The 25,909-nt window shown below is 40.2% G+C and overlaps 1 protein-coding gene across 26 annotated transcripts in view; it reads left to right on the top strand.

Annotated features, from left to right (window-relative positions):
- The window catches only part of CLASP1 (cytoplasmic linker associated protein 1), a 288,466-nt gene that overhangs the window by 209,518 nt on the left and 53,039 nt on the right, over positions 1-25,909 (top strand). For 18 of the 26 annotated variants that reach the window (XM_066280483.1, XM_066280480.1, XM_066280481.1 and 15 more), the window contains 7 exons: positions 315-418; positions 2,237-2,260; positions 3,688-3,932; positions 6,364-6,427; positions 16,001-16,164; positions 19,351-19,429; positions 20,411-20,554. In XM_066280483.1, the coding sequence (XP_066136580.1) occupies positions 315-418; positions 2,237-2,260; positions 3,688-3,932; positions 6,364-6,427; positions 16,001-16,164; positions 19,351-19,429; positions 20,411-20,554 (824 nt within the window). The remainder of the gene's footprint in view (positions 1-314; positions 419-2,236; positions 2,261-3,687; positions 3,933-6,363; positions 6,428-16,000; positions 16,165-19,350; positions 19,430-20,410; positions 20,555-25,909) is intronic. The other 8 variants (XM_066280478.1, XM_066280501.1, XM_066280490.1 and 5 more) reach the window with 1 other exon arrangement.

Raw genomic sequence — 25,909 nt, 5'->3', positions numbered from 1 at the left:
CTCAGCTCCTTTCCATAATAAGTTACTCTCCTATGTTTCAGCACTTTTAAAAAATAAAATACCGTTAAAGAAGCATTTCAGTAGCCAGGGCGCTTTGTGGCATGCTGGTATTAAGTGTGAACAACTTAACCTCTGCCACTGGTAAACAAGTGTAGTTTAAGCTACAAGTCAAAGGTAGTTAAAATTGGCTAGAAATTTTTCAGCACGTTTGTTCTGTAGGTGGGAAGAGGCAGGAACCCTTGGGTTAAGAACTGAGAAATGTGAATTAAAATGACATGTCCTTTTTTTTTTTTTTTTTTTTTTTTTTTAAATAGACCGGTTTGGGCTTGGCCAGGCAGGAAGAATACCTGGTTCTGTGAACGCCATGCGTGTTTTAAGTACAAGTACTGACCTTGAGGCTGCTGTTGCTGATGCTCTGGTAAGAGTCACAGTGTATGTAGAGTCTCTTTAAATATGCGTCTGTGTTATTCTTGGTCTTAACAGAAAATTGCCTCCAACTCTGTTGCTAAATCATCTTTGACATGATGTAAAATTGGGCAAATATTGGGTAAATGTTTATTATGATTTTCTTCTTAAACTTCAGTCTTGTACATAAGTGAAAATTGGCATTACAAAATTATTAGTGTCAAGTATTTTTTCTGTGCTCCTCAGTATCAAGGAAGTTTTGATGATGTTGGGCTTCTGTGATGTCATTGGGTGTCTTTTTTGTCTTTTTTTTTCCCAGCACCTTCTTTTTCCCATTCTGTTGCTTCTGTTGCTTTACAGGCACTGATGGTATAACCTAAATGTATCATTATAATGGGTAACAGTTTCTGGTTTGAAAGTCTGCATTTGTTCCATTACCTCATTAGTTGTCACATATGGTTTTATTTTTTTTAAATGAGTTGTCATTATTTAAGAAAACTTTTCCCAAATTTAAGGTTATCTCTTTGATTTAAAGCACTGGTGAACTATATTTTTGCATCATTATAATGTAGTATCTAAAAAAGACATCATAAAGCGATGAGAGTTTCTTACATTTATGGTTATAGCAGAAAGTTCCTTAATAGAATCTGCTTGTCAAATTGCATTTTAAAGATACAGTTCAGCTAGCAGGAATACAGCCTCTTGCATATTACGGTTTGTATGCTCAGCATTTAAATTAGGTATTTCGTTCTAGAATTGTCTGATCTCTGGCTGTGCTTGTGCTGTCTCAAGAATTATTCTCTTCTAAGGAAATATCCTACTTCCAGACCCTGAAGTTTAAAATTCAGCCATGATTGGTGTGATCAAAATTTATAGTCTATGGCTACAATGATTCTGACTTTCTCCTTTTCCTGTCCCTTATTATTCCTGTTCAGTCAGATTCCTTTGATAAGCAGCTGTGAGCAAGCAGTATGCTGCTCCCATAATGCTTTCCCTATAAGCGGGGGCTGCGCGGCTAGCTCCTCAACCTTATATATAGGAGGGCCTTATTCCTGCCAGGTACGGGAGTTGGTGATTGCATTGAACTGTGCCTTTAACTTAACAGTCACAAACTGAAACAGAATTCTGTGAAGCTGTTTTTCCATCTAAGTTGCAGCATTTAGATTCTGTCTCTTATTTATTCACAGAACCCAGGAAGTAGATATCAGAGGGATGGGAAATGATAAACATGCCAAATCCTTTGTTAAATGGGACTTGCAATTAAGACAGAGGCATTCCTCAGTTCTTTAAAGAACTGCATGAGGGACTCTGCACAAAGTTTTAGGAGGCAAAGTAGGACTAGAGAGTCTGAGCCTTGGCTGTATTTGACCTGGGCTTTTCTCTGAGCTGTGGCTCTTTTTACACTCAGGTGGCTTAAACTGCTCGGTTTCTCCAACTGTCTCAATTCAGAAGAGAAAACACAAAGTGGTACACAGTTCTTGCCTCTCAGAATAGAAGCCTCAGAACAGACAGAACATATCATACATAGTGCTAGACCGCAGAATTAATGGTGTCTTTAGAGATGTCCCTCAGTGGTATGAGGAGAGTTTTAGGAAAGAAGCACCCTGGGAACTGGAAGGTCCTATAAAAAGTATGGGAGGGTTAGGAAATGCCATTGTGAAAGCACTCTTTATTAATTATTCACTTGATATGAATCGCTTGCTAACCTGTATTTTTGGTTTGCTGCAATGTGTTTTGCTATACACTTTTGTTGCAAGAACAATCCCCACATATGCTTCTGACATAATTCTCTATGCTTTCTCCCCGCCCTTCAATATTTCCCTGCCTACAGCTGTTAGGAGACTCCAGGAGCAAGGTACCAGTGCTTTCTTTCACGTTTGTTTTACAACTTGATTTATGTTTTTTGTGGTGTTTTTTTTTGGCGAGTATATTTTCTTTAGGGGCTAGTAAAAGGAACAAAAACCTGTAGTATAATAAATTCTGGTCTGAATTACAGTACTGCTGAATCTAGTGACACTTTTATTAGTGTTGGAGTCAGTCACCTCTCATTTGTTTAGTATTTGTCTTGAATGCCAAGCTCTGCGCCTTCTCTCACTGGTGTTGCATTTCATTTATTTATTCTTTGTGTCTGCTCTTATGTCATTATTTCATGAATGGATATATTCAACAGTTTTCATGTTTTGGGACTCTAGCTTATGTATAAGTAAGGCAATCACGCCTTTGGGAGTGAAAAAGGGTACTTTTAATAATTATGCTGGGATGGTAGGCTTAGGGCAGAACTGTGCTGAGCAGTTTGGGATATAAGTAAAAGCCATTGTATTGGAAAATCACATTTGTATAGTTTAAGTCAGTATTTGTTTTTCTTTTAAATGTGATTTTTTAAAAGACTTTATTTATTCATTATAGAGAGGGGAGGGGGGAGGAGCAGGTAGCATCAACTCCCATATGAGCCTTGACCAGGGTTTTGAACCGGCAACCTCAGTGTTTCCAGGTTGACGCTTTATCCACTGCACCACCACAGGTCAGGCCTTGTTTTTCTTTTAAATTGTATTTTGTGAACTTCATCAATTTTATTTTAGCTGTTGCTATGTTATTTATGGGTTTAACTTATATTCATTCAGGTTAAGGAAAATTGTGTACCAGAAGCCTATTTGTGTTGTAAAACTTTCAAGTCCTTAATAAAGGTGGCTCAGATAATTAAGCAGTCCTCTGCCACTGACATTTCAATTTCGGACTTGAAGAAAGCATGAGTATTCAAACAAATGTACCCATAGACTATGCTCGAGATGTGCTCCTCTCGATTGGGAAGGGGCTCCAAGTACACTTCCCTGCATGTGTCAGGTGCTAAGCCAGGGTAGTTAACATAGAATTCTACTTAGTCCTCACAACAAGCCTCTGAGAGGTGTATTGTTATCTCAAAGACGGGAAACTAAAACAGAGGTCCAGAAGTCTTCTGAAGTCACACAGCCAGTCAGGGGTACCAGCAGGAGTACAGCCCAAGTCTGCTTTCTGAAAGCCCACACAGGGATCTAGAGGTCAAACTTTTCTCTCTGCTCCAGGTTGCTCTGCTTAATACTTACTCTATCTGCTGGAAGTAGGCTTTTCTGTTTTTATTCCCTAATCTGTGAACACAGGGCAGGTGTGGTGCACCTGCACGTGTGTGTGGGTATGTGTCTTTTTATGTGAACTCTTTGTTGGTGGTGGATTTGTGCAGTGTGACTCACGGTCATTTTATCTTTCCATGTCTTCCTCCACTGCCCCGCCCCTCATGGTATCTGGCAGAAGAAGCCTGTGAGGAGGAGATACGAGCCGTACGGGATGTATTCTGACGATGATGCCAACAGTGATGCCTCAAGCGTCTGCTCTGAGCGCTCGTATGGCTCCAGGAATGGCGGCATTCCCCATTATCTGCGGCAGACTGAGGATGTGGCAGAAGTCCTCAACCACTGTGCTAGTTCAAACTGGTCAGAAAGGAAGGAAGGGCTTCTAGGCCTGCAGAACTTGCTGAAGAGCCAAAGAACACTGAGGTGAGGAGAGGCGACAGAGATTGTGGTCTACATTTGAGCCCCGTGCTACACTCATCAGGGGCATTAAACAAGAACTTCACAGAGTTCAGGGTGAAGGTGCTAAGATGGCTAAGACCTAGTCTTTGCCATACAGAGCCTTTGAAATAACTGGCAAATACTCTGTAATTTATTAGGGTTATTAAAACATTTGGCTCCCTTCTGATTCACATTATCTGGTAGCTGTTATTTGAGAAATCTTGGTACAGGTTACAATTTAGGTGGAAAATAAAACTCTGGAAACTGTCACTCATAGTTGATGGGTAAAGAAATGGCAGAGCCACTTTGAAAAAATAAAATAAAATAAAATTCTGCAGGTTGATATGTTTTGCTACACTTCAGGACTGTGGGCAGGGTGATTAGCAGTTTCATTCTAAAAGATTTGTAATACACATGTGCATATATGTAGCTCATAAATATGCATGGTAAGGAAATACTAAAACGGAGTGCCAACAAAACAGTATTATCTCTAGTATTGACTTTTCCTTTATATTCCTGTATTTCATAAATTTTCCAACATGAATATGTGTTGTACACATATTAAAAAGTAGGTTTTTATACCATATTTCATCAAACCTGAGGCACTATTGATACACTATTACTTTATACCCCTCTAAGAATAAATGCTGCTTATTAAACCTGACATTGATGTCATTAATTTTAAGATGAATCTCATGCCTGAGTAGGCGGTGGCACAGTGGATAGAGCATTAGAATGGGATGTGGAGGACCCAGATTCGAAACCCCGAGGTCACCAGCTTGAGCGCAGGCTCATCCAGCTTGATCACAGGTAGCAGCTTGAGCGCACAGTCACTGACTTGAGCATGGGATCATAGACATGACCCCATGGTCGCTAGCTTGAGCCCAAGGTCGCTGGCTTGAAGCCCAAGGTTGCTGGCTTGAGCAAGGGGTCACTCACTGTGCTGTAGCTCCCTAGTCAAGGCACATATAAGAAAGCAATTGACGGCCTGACCTGTGGTGGTGCAGTGGATAAAGCATGGACCTTGAACGCTGAGGTTGCTGGTTCAAAATCCCGGGCTTGTCTGGTCAAGGCACATATGAGAGTTGATGCTGTCTGCTCCTCCCTCCCTTCTCTCTCTCTCTCTCTCCTCTCTCTAAAATGAATAAATAAAATCTTAAAAAAATGTTTAAAAAAAAAGAAAGCAATTGACGAACAACTGAGGTGCCACACTAAAGAATGATGCTTCTCATCTCTCTCCCTTCCTGGCTGTCTGTCCCTCTCTCTGACTCTCTGTTTCTGTCACATACACAAAAAAGATGAATCTCACAATTACAGAGATGTTAAAATGGGGAGAAGTGGACAACTTAGAACCCATAATATATACATATTATATTCTTTAAATAATTTTTTTAAAGACTGACACCAGCTAAATGTATGGTGCTAGATGGGCTCTGCAGAGCTAAGTGAGCATTAAGTGAACCACTTTGTGGGTGGCTGCCAAGTCACCGGCTACCCTGCTGACTCCCAGCTGCTAGTTCTGCCCTACCCCAGTTCATTCTGTTCATGAAGATGGTATGAGAATGGTATGAGAATTTTGTCAGGTGCCTTCTGAAATGCTGGTAGTTTTAGATCTCTGGTGATCTGTCAAAACACAAAATGAGAATGACTGATTAGTTCAAGAATCTGTTTAATTCCACTGGTCCCAGTTTCTTGACTCTTAGTGTTCATCAAGTACCCACTGAATAGCCTCTAGAAATCTGTTGGTTAGTATTGGTCTTATCTTGATGCATCATGTGTATGAGGGAGGACTACTCAGGCATTATTTGGGGAAGAGATGACACTTCTAATTAAGCCTTGAAGTAAAAACAGGACTCAGTAGTCCAGTTAAGCATATGAAAAGACAACGAAGCCTAGGATGAAATGAACGTTTGCTTTTACTAGGCACAGTTGTAGGTAGGGAGTGTTCTTCAGGCCTGTACAGAGCTGAGAGTTCTTACCCTGTGTGACTGATATGGATATAAAGGTACCAGAATACTTTTCCTGTGGCAGGACTGAGATTAAAATTCAGATCTTTCTGACCCCCAAACACAGCTTTTCCTAGTTTATCGGCGGCAGGTGGAGAACAGACAATGAAGTGAGGAGGATTCCTCTCGTGGCTTTATCACTTCACAGCAGAGAACTTAGGCACTATCTGAGATCAGTCTCCTCATTTTAAAACAAGAACAGAACTATTACCACTTTACATCCCTATTTAATTTTATTATGAGTTAAGTAATATAAAGTTTTTTTGTGTGAAAGACCTTTGTTACATGAAAATGTTATAAAGCTTATATGATTGTTTGGAATAAAGGTTTTTTAGAAGTAAAGCTCTAATTTCAGTGTTGATTTATTAAAGTGCATTTATTTCCATTTTATTTATTTATTTTTTTTTTAGTCGAGTAGAATTGAAAAGACTATGTGAGATTTTCACACGAATGTTTGCTGACCCACATAGCAAGGTAAGTCTGGGACTCATGGCTTCCTTATGCTCCTCTCTGCATGTCTGTCTGATCTGTGTAACATGCTATTGAAGAGTGAGAGATAACACACTGTGGTGAGGTTAAGACTTTACAGATATAACACTAACTTCAGTGATCGTTTATGTGTTATCTTTTAAAAACAGTTCTGGGAACTTCAGATGTCTGGAACTTCCCATTATACTAACTCAAGTGCATTTCAAGTAACAGTTACTGTGGAGGGAATCAGTTGTCTTTCAGCAAATATTTTTGGATGACTCCTCTATTAGCTGAACAGTGAGCTAGATGCTAGACTATAACATTTTATTATGATATAGTGCCTTTTAAAAAGAAAAAGTTTTAGTAGTAAAGAAAATAATCAAGTATATAATAATTTTTTTGTATCCCAGATAGAATTCTTCTGTATAAGACAAGATAGAAAAATGGGAGCATTTATGTAATAGATTTATTAGAGAAGCAGGTTATTTTTCCAGATAGAATTTTGCTGTCCCCAAGAACTTGCTGGATACTGGCCACTTCGGTGGTGTCTGCATCTCCTGAGGCTCCAGCAGAGCAGGCGCCTGAGGAATGCCTTCTGACAAGGGCTTCCCTGCTAAAGGAAAACGCCCAGGAGTAAGGGACAGGGCCCTTTTCAAGAGTGGTGCTGAGAGAGGGGCCCTTTATAAAACTTTACTTGCAGTCTCAATTTTAAATAATTAGCAGTGTTTGGAAGGAAACCTTTAGAGGTTATTTGATGCTTTTAGGGAAAGTGAGGATGATGTATTGGGAAAGTTAAAGGGTAAAGGACAGAAACTAAAGTGTAGAAGTTGAGAAAACCTTAATCACCATGAGCAAATCTTAAATGCTTGACATACAGGATTTTACTATTTTATACTTCAGATTTCTTTTTTTTTTTTTTGTATTTTTCCGAAGCTGGAAACGGGGAGAGACAGACAGACTCCCGCATGCGCCCGACCGGGATCCACCTGGCACGCCCACCAGGGGTGACGCTCTGCCCACCAGGGGGCGATGCTCTGCCCCTCCGGGGCATCGCTCTGCCACGACCAGAGCCACTCTAGCGCGCCTGGGGCAGAGGCCAAGGAGCCATCCTCAGCGCCCGGGCCATCTCTGCTCCAATGGAGCCTTGGCTGCGGGAGGGGAAGAAAGAGACAGAGAGGAAGGAGGGGGGGTGGAGAAGCAAATGGGCGCTTCTATGTGCCCTGGCCGGGAATCGAACCCGGGTTCCCCGCACGCCAGGCCGACGCTCTACCGCTGAGCCAACCGGCCAGGGCCTACTTCAGATTTCTTGTAAAAATAGTCTGTTCTAAAAAAAAAGAAGTCTGTTCTATATTTTTCAGGACGGAGAAATCTGTGATACCAGAAAGTCCAGCCTGTTATTTTTTTCTTTTTTTTTTAAGTGAGAGAAGGGGGGGAGAGAGAGACAGACTCCCGCATGTACCCCGACCGGGATCCACCCGGCAAGCCCTGTCTTGGACCATCTTGGACCATGCTTACAACTGAGCTATTTTTAGCATCTGAGGTGGAGGCTTCATGGAGCCATCCTCAGTGCCTGGTGCCTATGTACTCAAACCAATTGAACCATGGCTGTGAGGGGAAAGAGAGAAAGAGAGAGAAGGGGAAAGGGAGGGAGGAGAAGCAGATGGTCGTTTCTCTTGTGTGCCCTGAGTGGGAATTGAACCCAGGACTTCCACATGCCAGGCCGTCTGCCACTGAGCCAACCAGCCAGGGTCCGGCCTGTTATTTTTCAACATTTTTATTTATTTATTTATTTATTTATTTATTTATTTATTTATTTATTACAGAGACAGAGAGTGAGTCAGAGAGAGGGACAGACAGGGACGAAGAGAGATGAGAAGCATCAATCATTAGCTTTTCATTGCGTGTTGCAACACCTTAGTTGTTCATTGACTGCTCTCCCACATGTGCCCTGACCACGGGCCTTCAGCAGACCAAGCAACCCCTTGCTGGAGCCAGCGACCCTGGGCTCAAGCTGGTGGGCTTTTGCTCAAACCAGATGAGCCCGCGCTCAAGCTGGCGACCCCGGGGTCTCGAACCTGGGTCCCCTGCATCCCAGTCCGACACTCCATCCACTGCGCCACCGCCTGGTCAGGCCGGCCTGTTATTTTTTATGTTCCTTCTTTTCCTAACCTTTCTTCCGCAGAGGAATTGTCCTTTAAGGGTTAAACGTCTATCTGTCCAATCACTCAACAGTTACTGAATACCCACTCTGGGCTAGCGATACAGAAAGCAACATACAGCCCTGCCTTTTGAGATGCTCATGGGAGCCTAGGAGAAGGAGTGCAGGGGTTCTCCCCTTTGTTTAGACAAGACTTCTCAGATCAGTCACAAGCATGTCTTAAATTTCCTGTTATGACCCTGACCCGCACAGCAAGATTAACAGTAACAATTTAAATATGATCCAAAAAAGGTTGAGTTTAAAGGCCACATAGATAACCAAAGATACAATTACCAAGATTTTTCTCTAAGATAGTGTTAAAAGCACTAAAATTTAAATCATAAGCGTAAGATTCATAGCATTAAAGATTAGATGTTTTTGGACATTGATAAAATTTCTGTTACCTTTAGATTGCTGATTCAGAACCAGAATGTGAGGATAAAGAAGGAAATTTGTTTCCATCAGAAGGCTCTTGTACAGTGAGTTTGGAGGTCTCAGTTTAGTTATTATTTACTAGCTGCCTTGTGAGCTAAGCTAGGAATCCCCCAGCTCGGATCATTGACTCTTGTTCTGAGCAATCTCCCAGGAGACCCCGGTGTTAATAGTTGCTGCGCTGTATGGTACGTGATGGCTAGGCTGTCCCAGTAGAGCAACGCTCATTAACCCAGTAGAGGAGACACAGCCCTACTTACCACTCTGAAATTGGTTCAGGGATATTCCACTGTGACTCATTCTCATCTTAGATGGCAGTAATGAGTACACAGCAGCATGACAATTATGTGAGCTATCAGTACCATTTATTCTAAGCCATAATTTTGGTTTTTGTAGTATCTTTTTATAAAGATATTACTTGACAGTATCTGAATTGGCATGTATTAAAATAGATGACTAAAAAGAAAAGAAATACATGCACAAGATTTACTTCTCATCGTATAATAGTATTTTTTAACAGGTTTCACATAGTTATCTTAAAAAGTTTTTTTCAGTTATACTTGACATACAGTATTACATTAGTTTCAGTTATACAACATAGTGATGAGACATTTATGTAACTTACAAAATGATCAGCTCAGTAAGTCTAGTACCTACCTGATACCATACATAGATATTACAGTATTATTGACTATATTCCCTATGCTGTACTTACAACCCCATTACTGTTTTTATAACAGGCAATTTGTGTATTTTAATCCCTTTGCCTTTTCTACCCATCCCAACCCCTTCCATCTGGCAACTATTGACTTGTTCTCTGTATTTATGAGTTTGTTTCTATTTTGTTTGTTTGTTAGTTTAGTTTATTTTGCTTTCTAGATTCTACATATAAGTGAAATCATACAGTATTTGTCTTTCTCTGTCTGACTTATTTAGCATACGGCCCTCTAGGTCCTTCCATGTTGTTCTGAATGGCAAGATTTCACTCTTTTCATGGCTATATAACATTCCATTGTATATATGTACCATCTCTTCTTTATACAGTTATCTTATTGATGGAAACTTCATTGCCTCCATTTATTGACTATTGTAAATAATGCTGCAGTGAACATAGGCATGCACATGTCTTTTCGAATTACTATTTTGGATTTTTTTGGATAAATAACCAGAAGTGGAATTGCTGAGTCATATGGTCATTCTATTTTTAATTTTTTGAAGAACTTTCATGGTGTTTTCCATTGTGGCTGTGGCAATTTGCAGTCCCATTGAACAGTACACAATGATTCCCTTTTCTCCACATCCTTGCCAAAACTTTTGTTGGGATTTTAATTTGTATTTCTCTGTAAATTTGTGACATTGAGAATTTTTTCATATGTCCATTGGCCACCTGTATGTCCTCTTTGGAGTAATGTCTATTCATGTCTCTGCCAATTTTTTAATCAGATTGTTTATTTCTTTGGTATTGGGTTGTATTAGTTTCTTATATATTTGGGATATTAACCCCTTATCTGGCATTTCATGATGAATAACTTCACCCTATGTTGTCATTTTGTTTTGTCCATGGTTCCTTCTCTGTACAAAAACTTTTTAGTTTGATGTAATCCTATTTGTTTATATTTTATTTTATTTCCCTTGCCTGTGGAGACATCCAAAAAATAAATAAAACTAAGAGCAATGATAGGGAGTTTACTACTGCCTGTTTTCTTCTAGGAGTTCTGTGGTTTCAGGTCTTATATTTAAGTCTAATTCATTTTGAGTTTATTCTTGTGTATGGTGTAAGAAAGTGGCCTAGTTTCATTCTGGGCAGATATATTTGTCCAGTTTTCCAAATACCATTTACTGAAGAGACTGTCTTTACTACCCCATTGTCTATTCTTGCCTCTTTTGTTATATATTAATTGAGCATATAGATGTGGGTTTATTTCTCGGCTCTCTATTCTGTTCCATTAACTTATGTGTCTGTTGTTATGTCAATATTATGCTGTTTTGATCTTTATAACCTTGTAATATATAGTTTGATGTGAGATAGCATGATACATCCATCTTTGTTCTTCTTCCTCAAGATTGCTTTGGTTATTCACGGGCTTTTTTATGGGTTCCATATAAATTTTAGGATTATTTGTTCTAATTTCATTGGTATTTTGATAGGAGTTGCATTCAATCTGTAGATTGCTTTGGATCATATGGACATTTTAATGATATTAATTTTTTCCTATCGATTAGCACAATATTTGCTTCCATTTATTTGTATCTTCAGTTTGTTTTTCTTTAATATCTTAGAATTTTCAGAGTATGCATCTTTTATCTCTGCTTAAATTTATTTCTAGGTATTTTTTGTTTTTTGATGCAATTATGTGGGATTGTTTTCTTAGTTTCTCTTTTCCATTAGTTTGTTATTGGTGTATAAAAAATGCAGTTGAATTCTGAATATTTTGTGCCCCCCCCCCAGCCAGCTGAATAGCTTGGTTGGTTAGTGCATAGAGCTTGTTCCAAAGTGTGGAGGTTGCCGATTTGAACCCCAATCAGGGCACAAACAGGAACAGATAGGTGTTCCTGTCTCTCTTTCACTCTTTCCCTTCCTCTAAAACCAATAAAAAATAACAAAAAACATTTGTATCCTGCTCTTTGAATTCATGTATTAGCTCTAATAGTTTTTTTTGGTGGAATCTTGGTATATAGTATAACATTATCTGAAAATAATGAGTTTTATACTTTCTACCTTTCTTTCCAATTTGAATGCCTTTTATTTCTTTTTCTTTTCGGTTTACTGTGGTTAGGACTTCCAGTACCAGTACTATGAAGAAATCATATGGTATTTGTCTTTCTGTGGTTAGAAGTAGACAACCTCGCCATTCCTGATCTTAAGGAAAATGCTTTTAGCTTTTCACCATTGAGTATGATGTTAGCTGTGGGTTTGTCATATATGGCCTTATTATGTTGAGGAGGTATATTCCCTATCTTCTCACTTTGCTAAGAGTTGTTTTGTCTTTTTTTAATCATAAATGGATGCTACATTTTGTAAAATGCTTTTGTGCATCTATTGATATTATATGACTTTTAGCATTAATTTTTTTTTTTCAATTTAGTGAGAGGCAGGGAGGCAGAGGCAGACTCCTACATGCGCCCTGACTGGGATCCACCTGGCAAGCCCACTAGGGGGCCCTTGCTCTGTTGCAACCAGAGCCATTTTTTAGTGCCTGAGGTACAGAGACCTTGAAGCCATCCTTAGTGCCCAGAGCCAACTTGAATTGAACCATGGCTGCAGGAGGGGAGGAGGAGAAGGAAGAGAGAGAGAAGCTAGATGGGGTTGGGTGGAGAAGCAGATGGGCTCTTCTTCTGTGTGTCCTGACCAGGAATCAAACCCAGGACACACGCTGGACTGACACTCTACCACTGAGCCAAATATCCAGGGCCCTTATCACTCATTTTATATGGTGTATCATATTAATTGATTTGTAGATAATGAGCCAACCTTGCTTCCCAGGAATAAATCCCACTTGATCATGGTATATGATTTTAATGTATTGCTGATTTTGATTTGCTAATTTTTTTTGAGGATTTTTACATCTATCTTCATCCAGGGATATTGGCTTATAATTTTCTTTTCTTTGTAATGCCTTTGTCTGATTTTATTATCAGGGTTATGCTGGCCTCATAAAATGAATATGAGATCCTTCCAGCCTCTTCAAATTTTTGAAATAGTTTGGGAAGGATAGCTATTAATTCACCTGTGAAGCCATCTGGTGCAGGGCTTTTTTTGGGGGAGGGGTTAATTACTGATTTGATTTTGTTAGTATTTACTCATTTTCAGATGTTCTGTTTCTTTTTGATTCAGTCTTGGAGTATTATATGTTTTCTGGGAATTTATCTGTTTCTTCCAAATTGTCCAATTTGTTGGCGTATGCCAGTAATTATTTATAGTATTTTCTTATAATCTTTTGTGTTTCTTTCATGTCAGTTGTCACTTATCTTTCTATGATATTATTTATTTGGGTCCTCTCTTCTTCTTGATGAGTCTAGATAAAGGTTTATCAATATTGTTTATCTTTTCAAAGGAGCAGCTCTTGGTTTCATTGATCTTTTGTATTTTTTTTAAGACTATTTGATTTCTGCTCTCATCTTTATTATTTCCTTCCTTCTGCTCACTTTAGGCTTTATTTGTTGTTCTTTTTCTAGTTCAGTGAAGCATAAGGTTAAGATTGTTTATTTGAGGTTTATCTTGTTTCTTAAGGTAGGCCTGTATTGCTTTGAACCACCCTTTTATAACTGGTTTGCTGTGTCCCATAGATTTTGTGTTACTGTGTTTTCATTTTCGCCTGTCTCTAGGTCTCTTCATTCTTCTATTTGATCTTCTTATTAACCTACTCATTGTCTAGTAGTATGTTATTTAACCTCTATGCATGTATGTTTTTTCAGTTTTCTTCTTGTAGTTGGTGTCTAGTTTCCTGCCATTATGATCAGTGAGGATGCTTGGTATGATTTCAGTCTTTTTAAATTTTTTTGAGTCCTGTTTTGTGGCCTAACATGTCATTTATGCTGGGAACAGATCCATCAATCTGCACTTGAATATGATATATATTCTGCTGCTTTTCAGTAAAATGTCCTAAAAAATGTCAGTTATAGGATGATCTGGTCTAATGTGTCATTTAAGGCCACTATTTCCTTGTTGATTTTTCTGTCTGGAACATCTATCCATTGATGTCAATGAGGTGTTAAAGTCCCCTACTATAATTGTATCACTGTTTTGTCTGTCCCTTTATATCCATCAATATTTGTTTTATATATTTGCTAGCACATTAGTATGTGAGATTGGTCCTTGGAATAGCAGGCTAGGAGGACTGACCATGGCTGACTGCAGTGGACCAGCTGTAGTGCTGGGGCTGACCCCACAGAGCAGGGCTTGCTGTAGTGCTGGGGCCGACCCTACAGAGCAGGGCTTGCTGTAGCGGGGTGCTGGCGCCTGCTGAGTCTTCTCTTTGTATGTGTTGCTATGGAGGTGGTTGGGTGGTGCTCTGGTGTGGTCTGAAGCTGGCTGCTGGGTATGCTGGTCTAGGGCCTCTTGGGAGTGACTCTGATGCAGGCCTCTGTCAACTGTTGCCTGTGTCTGTTTGGGGGCCACTTCCTGGGAGAGGCTGTGCTATAAATGGAGGCTTGCTGTCACTCGTCCAGGGCTTGGGACTGCTTAGAAAGTGGTATGGAAACATTGAGATCAGCTGCTGCTTGTTTGGGATTTGTGGATTTTGGGGAGATTTTAGGAAATTCTGCAGTGCAGGCTCAGTCCAGCCATTTGTGAGGAACAGCCACTGAAAGAAGTTTTAGGCTAGGCTCACACTTGGGTGGATCAGAGTCTCAAGGATCATCTGGGTACAGTGAACAGTGCTGGCCAGAATGATGGAGAGTTCTGACTTGGCACCTGCCACTTGGGTAGCGTGAGAATTCAGCAAAGGAACAGTGTTACCTGCAAGCACTTTTGTCCAGGAGAGAGCTGTTTCATTTCCTGCCTCTCTAGTACTTGCGTTGAAGCTGGTCAATTCAGCTAATCCCTTTATGGCCCTGGAGCTTTTCGAACTGTTACCCCTGCACTGCAGCTCCAGGTTAAGTGAATTGTGAGCAAGTGAGTCTATACGTGGCCCTTTAAGACCTGCAGCATCTTCTTTTTTTGCTGTCTCTTGTCTTTCTCAGGTACAGTTTGCCCTGGTTTTCACAGCCTGATGTTAAGAGACTTGTTTTTTCGGTTCTGGTAGCCTGAGCTGGAAGCCCAGTATGGGGCTGAGCCCACTCGCTTTTCAGGGGGTCCTCCACAGCTGAGTTATCCCTCCCTGTCCTTAACCTTCACTCACTGGTGTGGGACCAGCCCATTCTGAGTCTCTGTCCCTCCTACCAGTCTTGCTGTGGCTTCTTCTTTTGGGGGGAGGGGGTGTTTTTTTGGTATTTTTTCAATGTTAGAAGCAGGGAGGCAGTCAGGCAGACTCCTGCATGCGCCTGACTGGGATCCGCCGGGCATGCCCACCAGGGGGCGATGCTGTGCACATCTGCAGCGTTGCTCCATTGTGGCTGGAGCCATTCTAGTGCCTGAGGCGGAGGCCATGGAGCCATCCTCAGCACCCACGCCCACTTTGCTCCAATGGAGTCTTGGCTGCAGGAGGGGGAGAGAGAGATAAAGAGAAAGGAGAGGGGGAGGGGTGGAGAAGCAGATAGGCCCTTCTCCTGTGTGCCCTGACCAGGAATAGAACCTAGGACTTCCACACTCTACTGCTGAGCCAACCAGCCAGGGCTGTGGCTTCTTCTTTATGTTCTTAGTTGTAGGTCTTCTGGTGGTTCTCAAGGATGGCTGTTGTATAATTTAGTTGTAATGTTGGTGTGGTCGTGGTACGAGGCAAGCACAGTGTCCACCTACTCTCTCATCTTGATGGAAAGTCTTCTTATAATAGTATTTTTTGAATGCTAGATAATAAATAATAAAAGTATAGAATTATGCTGGCTTAAAAGTTATTTTAAGAAAGAAAGAAAAAGGGAAAGAAATGCCTGTAGATTAAAAATTAAAATAAATAAACTGATACTTTTCAGCAGAGTTTTTTCTCTGTACTGAGTTTTAAAGGCATGTTGAGGAAGGATGCATATGAGCATATGAGATCAGTTTATAGCCATTGCAGGTCTTGAAGAAAATGCATGAAGACTGTATTAATTGACTCTGGACTAACATGGAATTTGTTTTGTTGCATGGCCTGGTTTGCGGTGGAATTCCCATCAGAGAGTAAGTTCCAAGTCTTTTTCCTTTATTTTCTTTATAATACATTTGTCTCCTGTATTGTGATCAGTTGTTAACAGTGTTAACCTAAGTTGTAAGAGACTAGGCAAAGCCAGTATAAGTTTTTTTAATGCTTTGGAGATTTTGGAGAAAATTATGAACTAAGTTTGTTAAACATTCAGTTTTCCTTTGTTTTCAGGTCTTCAGTATGTTTTTGGAGACTCTTGTTGATTTTATAATAATTCATAAGGATGACTTGCAAGACTGGCTTTTCGTTCTTCTCACACAATTACTTAAGAAAATGGGAGCAGATTTACTTGGATCTGTACAAGCGAAAGTTCAGAAGGCTCTGGATGTTACGCGGTAAGTGTTTGGGGGCGAGCCACTTCCTCCCAGCTTTGAAGATATAATTGCGTAGAACATTGTGTAACTTTAAAGTGTACAACATGATTTTGGTACATGAACATATTGATAAATGATTACCACAGTGTTAATTAACACTTCCTTTATATAACATAATTATTTTACTTTTTTTTTTTTTTAATTGAGGTGATGTTCAGAGGCGGATTAGGGTTGGTTGAGGCCCCAGGTGCAGAAGAAAATATTGGGCCCCTTAAAAAAGAGAGAGAGACAGGGAAAATAAAAATACATGTTAACCATATTTTTAAATAAGTAAAAATATTGTGTACTATTAATGTTAAAATTACACATATGAAACGAAACTTGGTGTCATTAGAAAAAAGTGTAAAGTTGGGTTTTTGTGGGGCCCTTCAGAAGTCGGGGCCCAAGGCGCATGCCCGGTGCACCTGCCATTAAATCCTCCTCTGGTGATGTTGAGAATATCTAAAGTCTATTCTTTTAGCTACTTTTAAGTGTGTAATACGGTATTGTTAACTATAATTACCACACTGTACATTAGATCCCCAGAATGTATTCATGTTATAGCTGGAAATTTGTACCCTTTGACCAACATCTCCTCATTTTTTCTATCTCTTAACCACTGACAATATCTCTTCCACACACTGTTTCTGTGGGTTTGGTGCATTTTTTTTAAGTGTTCACATAGAAGTCGGAATTAGGGACCATTCCTGTACATGAGCATAGCAGTGAATTTCTAGAACGTTGGCTATAAGGGCTAGTCGGTCCAGCTTGTAATAAGGGGGGAAGGAGATAAAGGGGAGGGTTATGGGTGACTTGGGGAGATGCGGTCAGTGTGGCTGTGTTGGAACATGGGCCTGGCACCAGACTTTTCAGGGAAAGTCAGAAATGTGGATTAAGGCAACACATTTGAGGGTTTTGTGTGTGACGCTGTGAAAACCAAATAAAACATTTGTGAGCCAGACTTGGCCGCTAGGTCACTTGACTAATTTCAGTGAATTTATGAAGGAGAAGGGCCATTTCATAATTTTAGGGGTGGCAGGAATATTGTGATGATATATTTGACTGTTGATGATTAAGACAACTATTATTTTCTTCTGTTAGTTTTCTTGGATGCTTCTTCCCTTTAGAACCCTGTTCTCGTCTGAGTCTCTGAAGCATGTTCACCGTCTGCTTTCCTTTGGCGGCTGAGATGTGTAACTGCTGGGGCTTCTCTGGGCTCAGGCAGCACTGACAGACTGCTGTCCCAAGTAGTGGACCTGCTTGCCATCCCCCTCACTGTCCTGGCTTCAGGCCTGACAAAAGGCACCTTTCTTGGCCAAACACATCAGTTACTTGCTGCAGGGAAGAGGAGAGGCATGTTGTGTGTGGTTTGTGGATCTTGTTTCTTTATAGCCTGAGTCACTTGAGTCATGCATACTGAAGTGTGCTTTGCTTCCAAAAGTGGTCCTCATAGCTCCCTGAATGTACATAAATACAGTAGTAAGAGATGTGCTGTTTCTTATTAGTAATTATAATGCTGGTAGTATTAGAACCTAGAATGTGCCACACACTTTCCTGTTTTTTTACGTTATTTTGTTTAAATTTCACATCTGTCCTGTGATTTTATAGTTTTGAACCTGCATCCTTTTTCTTTTTACTGTGCTTCAGTAGATTGAGAAAAATCTCTGAGAGATTCCACAGCAGTGTAGTAGCTCAGCCTCAGCTGTAATAGATATTTGTACTGCGTTATCCTTCCGTTAGCCTGGCAGGTGTGCCTGCCATGCTACATGGGCTCTATTGTGCAGTCTCACACCACTGGTGCTAGTAATGGCTGCATTGTACGGGGGGGGGGCATGGCTCTGCTAGCCAGGAGCCCTCAGGGTTACTCAGAGGAACCAGCGATGCGAGATGACTAGAGGAATGGGATCAGTAACAGGTAAGAAATGGAGCAGGAGAGGGGCTTCTAGGGCCCCCAGGCCTCTGGGTATGTTTTATTGCTGAAAGTGGGTTTTCCTTGCTGAATATCCCACGGGCGCTCTTCTTCTGATCTACCAAGTAGGAATCATGAGTACTTACCGAGCTGGGACCAAGGAGGACAATGTAGTTAGGGCAAGCACAGTCAACTACAGGTGGTGTGAGCAGGATGTAAAAATACAATTTGGAGATTGGCAGTGTTTTTCAGGGAAGCAGTATTTAAGAGAGATAGGTGGAGAGTTGAGCAGATCCCTAGAATCTCTTCCTTAATAGTATATCGCTTAGTGTTAATTTTTTTTTAGCCCTGGCCGGTTGGCTCAGCGGTAGAGCGTCGGCCTAGCGAGCGGAGGACCCGGGTTCGATTTCTGGCCAGGGCACACAGGAGAAGCACCCATTTGCTTCTCCACCCCTCCGCCGCGCTTTCCTCTCTGTCTCTCTCTTCCCCTCCCGCAGCCAAGGCTCCATTGGAGCAAAGATGGCCCGGGCGCTGGGGATGGCTCTGTGGCCTCTGCCCCAGGCGCTAGAGTGGCTCTGGTCGCAACATGGCGACGCCAGGATGGGCAGAGCATCACCCCCTGGTGGGCAGAGCGTAGCCCCATGGTGGGCGTGCCGGGTGGATCCCGGTCGGGCGCATGCGGGAGTCTATCTGACTGTCTCTCCCTGTTTCCAGCTTCAGAAAAATGAAAGAAAAAAAAATTTTTTTTTAAGTGAGAGGAGGGGAGAAAGAGACCCCCGCATGTGCCTCAACCAGGATCCACCCGGCAACCCCTGTCTGGGGCCGATGCTCAGACCAACAGAGCCATCCTCAGTGTCCGGGGCCAATATTTGAACCAGTCAAGCTGGCTGCAAGAGAAAGCAGTGAGAGAGGGAAGGGAAGAGAAGCAAATGGTCACTTCTCAGGTGTGCCCTGACTGGGGACAGAACCTGGGACGTCCGCATGCCAGGCCAAAACTATCTACTGAGCCAACCGGCCAGGGCACTTAGTGTTAATTTAAAATACCATACTCAAGGTAAGTTCAGTGTGTATTTTGGTATGTTTAACAAGATTTTTCTTTTTCTAAAAGTACTGTTTAAAATTGTGAACAGGCTTGCTTTTATACATATTAGTCAACAACAGCATATTTTTGTTTTTATATGGTTTTACATTATTTTTTTGTTATAAATTTGTCTTTAAAAACAAGCACTTTGTTCTTTTTATTGTTGTTTTTAACCCAGAGACTCCTTTCCATTTGATCAACAATTTAACATTTTGATGAGATTTATTGTGGATCAAACTCAGACTCCTAACCTCAAGGTTGGTAACAATTTGTCATTACAGTTCACCTCTAGAAGTCAATTTTTTTTACACATGACTTGTATTTGATTGTCATGAGTAAGTATGTGAGCGTTTCTTGACCACCTCTTTCTGGGCATGTTTTCATCTCTTTTGGTTCAGAACCCAGTAGAGAAATTGCTAATTTTTTGGGAAGGCATATGTTTAGTTTTATTTTAAACTATATATTAAAGTGTGGTTGTATTATATTTCTACCATCAGTGTATCAGATTTCTAGTTGTTCCACATCCTTACCAACATTTGGCTATTACTACTCTATCACAATATTTAGAAAATCAGAATTTTAAAAAATATTAACATTCTAATACGTGGAAATTACTTGTTACATGTTGTTGTAAAATCAAACTTGTAATCAATAAGCCTACATTGAAGGGGAGATATGTGTTCATTTGAATTAGGTTATGTACATAATTTGTTCTTTGATCATTAAACTTTTGTTGGGGTTTTAGGATAGGCCCAGTCAATAATACCCCTTTTCTCCTGTGATCAAAACCAGTTGAGACATCAGTGGAAAAGTTAGGGCAGATTATCAGCTTGATGACTGAACATGCTACCTTGTAAGGCCTGGGATGTCTCAAAACAAAACTAGTGACAGCGTTGCACTTGGCACTCTGGTCAGTGGCAGAGGTGGACATCCCATGGGCTTCCCACATGGGCTCCCACCATGTGAGTGTCCTGCAGCATGCGTGGGGAGCAGAGCACGCCTCCTCTGTGAGCTTGGCGCTCTGGAAATGAGCGTTTCGCTGCAGTGTTCTCTGTCCCCGCTACCTCTCAGTGGTTTCCTATGTCTATCCTGGTGGATGCTGGCTCTATGTGGGACCTAAATCCAGGGGAAAGGGGCTGTCCCTTTAATAGTGTTTACTTCTCTCTGGTTACCAGTTAAGAGTGCTGTTAAAAGGTTTATAAGGTATGCTTAATGTTTATCATTATTGGATCTTTCAGGTCAAAGTTGCAATCCTGAAATACATTGAGTCTCTTGCCAGGCAGATGGACCCAACAGATTTTATAAACTCTAGTGAGACCAGGCTTGCTGTTTCTAGAATTATAACTTGGACAACAGAACCAAAGAGCTCAGATGTGAGAAAGGTATGTCCACGAGCGCTACGGTGCAGCCTTAATGACAGACTATGCCTCACGTGCAAGGCAGAGAACTTCATCAAGACACTGGCGCATGTCTACATGTCACTCCCTTTCTGAGAAAACCAAGGCTTGGTCGGCCCTTGCCCCTTACCTTCTCTCTCCAGCCCCGCCTTGTTCCAGTCTCCGGAAGTTAAATTGAAAATCTGAAATCTTGTAGGATGAGTGCATGGTGTTCTTAGGCATCTATGTTTTTAATGTGAAAGCACTAGTCATTTAGTGTCTCTTACAAGGATTTTGATTTTCCTTAAATTAGTTTTGTGATATGTGTACTTCTCATAAAAAGTAGGGGATATTTTATAGCTTCATATTCATTTTGAAATATCCCCTAATTTTTGTGAGCAGTATACTTTGAAGATAGAATTGCAGGTGTAAGGCTACCTGGCTGTAAGGTGTCTAATAGTAAAATGTGGTTGAAAATTTGCTAAAGATAATAATGAATTCTTAAATTTAAAAAGAACACAAAAACTTCTAATTTTGCACCACACTTAGGACACACTCTTTGATTTGGGGAGTGAGGTGGGACTCCCTAAATACCACTGTGGTGTTTTGTTGTTGTGTTTTAAGCCCCTGAAGGAAAACATTTGCTACTTTATTCTGAAATGGCATGTTAAGTAAAGTGCACAGGATACATTATATCTCTTATTAGGTAGTGTTCTTCCTCTGACTATTACAAAGATTAATTAGTATATGTAGAACCTTTAACCAATTCATGACATATTATAAGCACAAAACAAATATCAAGTGTTACTGTGTTTGCTGTTTCTATTCTCTTTCTGTCAGTGTCATGTTCTTCTCTGCTTAAATTACACATGTAATTTTATATGTAAACTAACTAGTCTTTATATGAAAGTACTTTTAAAAGCCCAATTCCTGCTTCCAGACTAAAAACACTTCATTTTACTTATTTTGTGTGCGATCATGGAAGTTGCATCTTGTCTTCAGTGCTGCCCTCTCTCTGCGGCCATCGCTACCACTGTCCTTTGTTCTTGTGGATCTCGTGGGTCCAGGCAGGGAAGAAGGAAAGAGTGATTCCAACAAATATACTGCTCACAAAAATTAAGGGATATTTCAAAATGAATATAAAATGATAAAATATCCCCTAATTTTTGTGAGCAGTAGAGTTAGTAAGGTTGGTATATTTCCAAACACAAATAAATAAACACTTAGCTCCTTCTCTTAGGAACTCAGGAAGAATTGTAGAATTATCTAAAAGGTTTCTTTGGAAGGGTCATAGTCTATATGCTTCTTGAATTCCTTGTATAGCAATACAGTTATAAACTAAGTTGTTCAAGGTCAAAGGCAAATCTTACTTACACACTTTAAATTGTTATTCTGATAATAATAATTTTGATTTGTGATCCTTTTGTAAAATTTCTCAGCATTATCGAAGGAGCATTTTACTGGTCACTTTTATTTTAACTGTTGAACCAGCTTGGATTACCAGGGACAGTAGAAGGTGGTGGAATGATTGGGAGGGTTTATAGGTCAAAAACAGGTATTTCTGTTGTAATTTTCAAATGCACAAGATCAACCAGTAAATAAACACAGAATCCTTCAGTGCAGCCTTCTATCTTTAGTCATAACACAGTGTGTGTGTCTGTGAATATGTGCTTTTGTAATTGAATGTTACATATTCCCTCCTGAAACATACTGTAGACTTCCCATTATTGTGATTAGAGCCTGTCTGGGAGCAACTATCTTGGAACATAATGCCCATTTTCTCTGGACATGCACATTAAAAATGTGGACTAAGGTTTATTGTCCTAACTTTTCTAATCAGGACGTTACAGAAACTTTTTCATTGATTTATCTAACATGGGGCTCCAAAACATTCAACTTTTTTTAAAAAAAATACTAGCTAAGTCAAGTATCGTTAGGATATTAAATTTATTGCCAGTAGTCACAGGGTTCATCTACTGTGTGATTTTCAACACCTAATTTCAGTTATTTTGGATCATTCAGTGCCTTTCACAAAGCCTGGTCTCCACAGGTGTCTGCGTCTGATGTTTGCCCTCGCTCTCCTTCTTCCCCTTCCCCTTCCCTTTCTCCTTCCCCTTCTCCGTTGTGAGGGTTGCTTAGCACCTCTCCTTCAGACCAGCTTCAAACCAGGTTCTGGGACAGTAATTTTGATCTTCAGAGGAATTTGAAAGCTTTTATATCAGTAGTTCTCAGTTCTGGCTGCAGTGAAAACCAACCTGGATACCTGGGCTCTTCCTCCCCCTTAGGTAATTTGACTTAATTGGTATAGAGTAGAGCTCAGACATTGTTTTGTGTCTGATTGGGGTTCCCCTGTTCTTGGCTAGTTTTCAATATACAGAATTGAGACCATTATTTTAGATGATTGCCCTGGGATTGAATCTCAAGTCATACAGAGCACTGATGTGGTCTGCCCTGGTTGCCACTACTTCTTTTGGTGCCCAGCCTGGATCCTCAGTATCTTCAGGACCAGGCCTGGCCATTCTTCAGGGCCTTCCACACCTATCTCCCCTTCTTTTTTTTTTCTTTTTTTAAAAATATTTATTTATTTATTTTTAGAGAGGGAGCGAAAGAGAGAGAGAGAAGGGGGGAGGAGCAGGCGACCTCAGCATTTCAGGTCGCCGCTCTATCCTCTGCACCACCACAGGTCAGGCTATCTCCCCTTCTTTACCTGGTATGTTCAAGAGCCTAGTACTATACCTGTAGGAACCAGCTGGCATTAAATAAGTACTCTGAATGAATTAATGATAAATACTCAAAGAGAAGTTACCTGATTTCAAGTAACATTTTGAAGCCATTATTTTCAAAATTAGTTCTGGAAGTTGTCCTCTTTGGTATCAGTATTAGTTTTCTCTTACACAACAATTTACCACAAACTTAGCAGCTCAAAACTACACAATTGTATTATCTCACAGTTTTGTGGCTCAGGAGTCTGACATGTGTTCTCTAGGTCCTCTGTGTGAGTTCTTTCTGGACTGAGTCAAGGTGCTGTCTGGGTCTTTGATCTCCTCTGAGGCGTTGCTCCTCTTCCACCTTGCTGGGTCTTGGCCAGATCCAGTTCCTTACAGATGTAGGGCTGAGGTGCCTGCTTTCTTGCTGGCTGTCAAGAGGGGGCGATCTCAGCTCGCAGGTGCTACTTGTCATCTGTCACATGGTCGTCTCCACAGCATGGCAATGTGCTTCTTTAAAGCCAGCAGGAGAATATTTGAAGAAATAATGTCCCAAATTTGATGAAAAACATCAATCTATACATCTAAGCAGCTCCTCAAATTCCAAGTAGGATTTAGAGCTCCACATCTACATACATCATAATAAAACTATTGAAAGTAAAGACAGAGAGAGAATCTTGAAAGCAGCAAGAGGGAAGCAGCTCAGCATATGAAGAGAGCCTCAGTGTGATGAACGGCTGATCTCACTTAACCTGAACAATCCCTCTGCCATGTAGCAATTATGGAGTGACAGTCCGAAAGTCACAGCTCCACTTACTCTGGAGGAGGACTGTGCTGGGTTTATATAGCAGGGCATGGGAATCTTGGGCTTTCTGAGTTACCAACTGGGTTGGCAGTAATCTCCCATAGTTCTTTGGTAGTTCCTTAGCTTTTACTTAAATGTAGAGCTTTTTAAACTAAGTGTGCTAATTGTGATAAGGTTCAACTTAGCATATGCAGCTTTGCTTTTTGAGAACCATCTGTGTTGGCTTTCATTTATATATACCCAGCACTGCCTAGTAAAGCTGTTGATTTGATTAAAATAGCTGTATTAAAGCTCGGTATTCAAATATGAATTCTGTTGTCCTATAACTATTTACCCACACACCAGTGCACGGCAAGTGAATTCTTCCTGAACATTCACTTTATGTTTTGATATATCACCTATTGTATATTAATATAGATGCTATTGTAGGTGATGCAGCTGTCTTACCCAAGAATTTGAGATGTATTTGAAAGATTATCTAAAGGAATGTAGCAGCTAAATAAAGATACAGTATTTAGAAATTGTGATTATTACTCCGTTCTAACATCTGAAATTGTCATTATCATCTTAAAGTTGTAAAAAAAATAAAATAGGTTATTTTTATATGGATAATTTAATTCACTAAAGTTACTCTTACCTTTTTCTTTTAAATAAATATATATTTGGCCTCTTTTATTTGCAGAGTTATTAAAAGGTATGTTAAGTGCTAGGGAAATTTTGGTGATCTAAAAGCACTTCATGATCGTGAACTAAGTTCTGTTGTCCTTCTTTAATTTCGTAAAAGTAGAGTGAGGGTATCATCTGAGTACTAGAAAAGCCTTTCAGTCTGAAATCTGTGCAGTAAACTTTCACATTGGCCACATCCCTGGAGAGTATTAATTTTATGCAAACAATACTGGGAAGTTCGCAGTGTAATTCATTCTCCATGCCTGTAAGGTCCTATTTGGGAAGACACTTCAGAAATGTATGAAGCTGATACAGCTCTGATCTTTGACTTCATCATTTTAAATATTTTGTTTCCCTTTTTATAAAGTGTTTTGAGTGTTTTGTGTTGGAGGGAGAGGTATTTAAATAATAGGATGTTTTTAGAAAGAGGAAAGATGTATAACCACAATGAGAGAACACAAACCACTGTCCTTACAGTGCAGAGACTAACTAGGACTAAATGAGAAAGCCAACTCAGACTTGACCTTGTCTGCTCTGCTCCCAAAGGAAGTGTCTTCATGTTTCTAGCGTGGGAGTCCTCACTAGTGTTGACCAGACTATACAGAAGTATACAAGACCTTTCTCAATGCACTGTGTTTGTGTTAAGGTAATAGAATGTAGTAACAGTAGAGAGTGGATTCTCAAGTTTGACCTCCCTTTGACTTCTGCTCTGCCACTTTTCAGTGGCATAACTAAGTATTTTAACCTCTTATTTCCTGTGTATTGTTTGTAAAATAAGAATGACAATACTTGCTTTAGGCATTATTGGGCGGACTGATTGCAATAAAGAATATAAAAACATAGCTAAATATTGCTACCTTTGCTGATGTAGTTCTTGCTGTTACTGTTTGAGCGTTGTTTTGGTTTTGTTGCTGCTGTTAAAAAACAAATTGAAAACCAAATTTTTTTCTGGCATTAGAAAGATTTTTTTTTCTCATCAAAGGGAATATGGTAATGACAGAATTTTGAATGATGTATTTCAGTTTTAGGATTCGGAATCCCTGTATGTTTGCTTATCATGTGTGATTCCTAACATTTAGCATCTACTTTGTCAGAGGCAGTAACAAATTTTAGCCCCCAAATGTTTTTGAAAAGTGTGGGAAATGAAAGGATGGCAAAATATCTAGAAAGGACAAAGAGGCCATT

This window comes from Saccopteryx bilineata, chromosome 5 (genome assembly GCF_036850765.1).
Source record: "Saccopteryx bilineata isolate mSacBil1 chromosome 5, mSacBil1_pri_phased_curated, whole genome shotgun sequence".
In the NCBI taxonomy this organism is placed as follows: domain Eukaryota; kingdom Metazoa; phylum Chordata; class Mammalia; order Chiroptera; family Emballonuridae; genus Saccopteryx; species Saccopteryx bilineata.
Note: the sequence above shows the minus strand (reverse complement) of the source record. Positions and strands in the feature narration are given on the sequence as shown.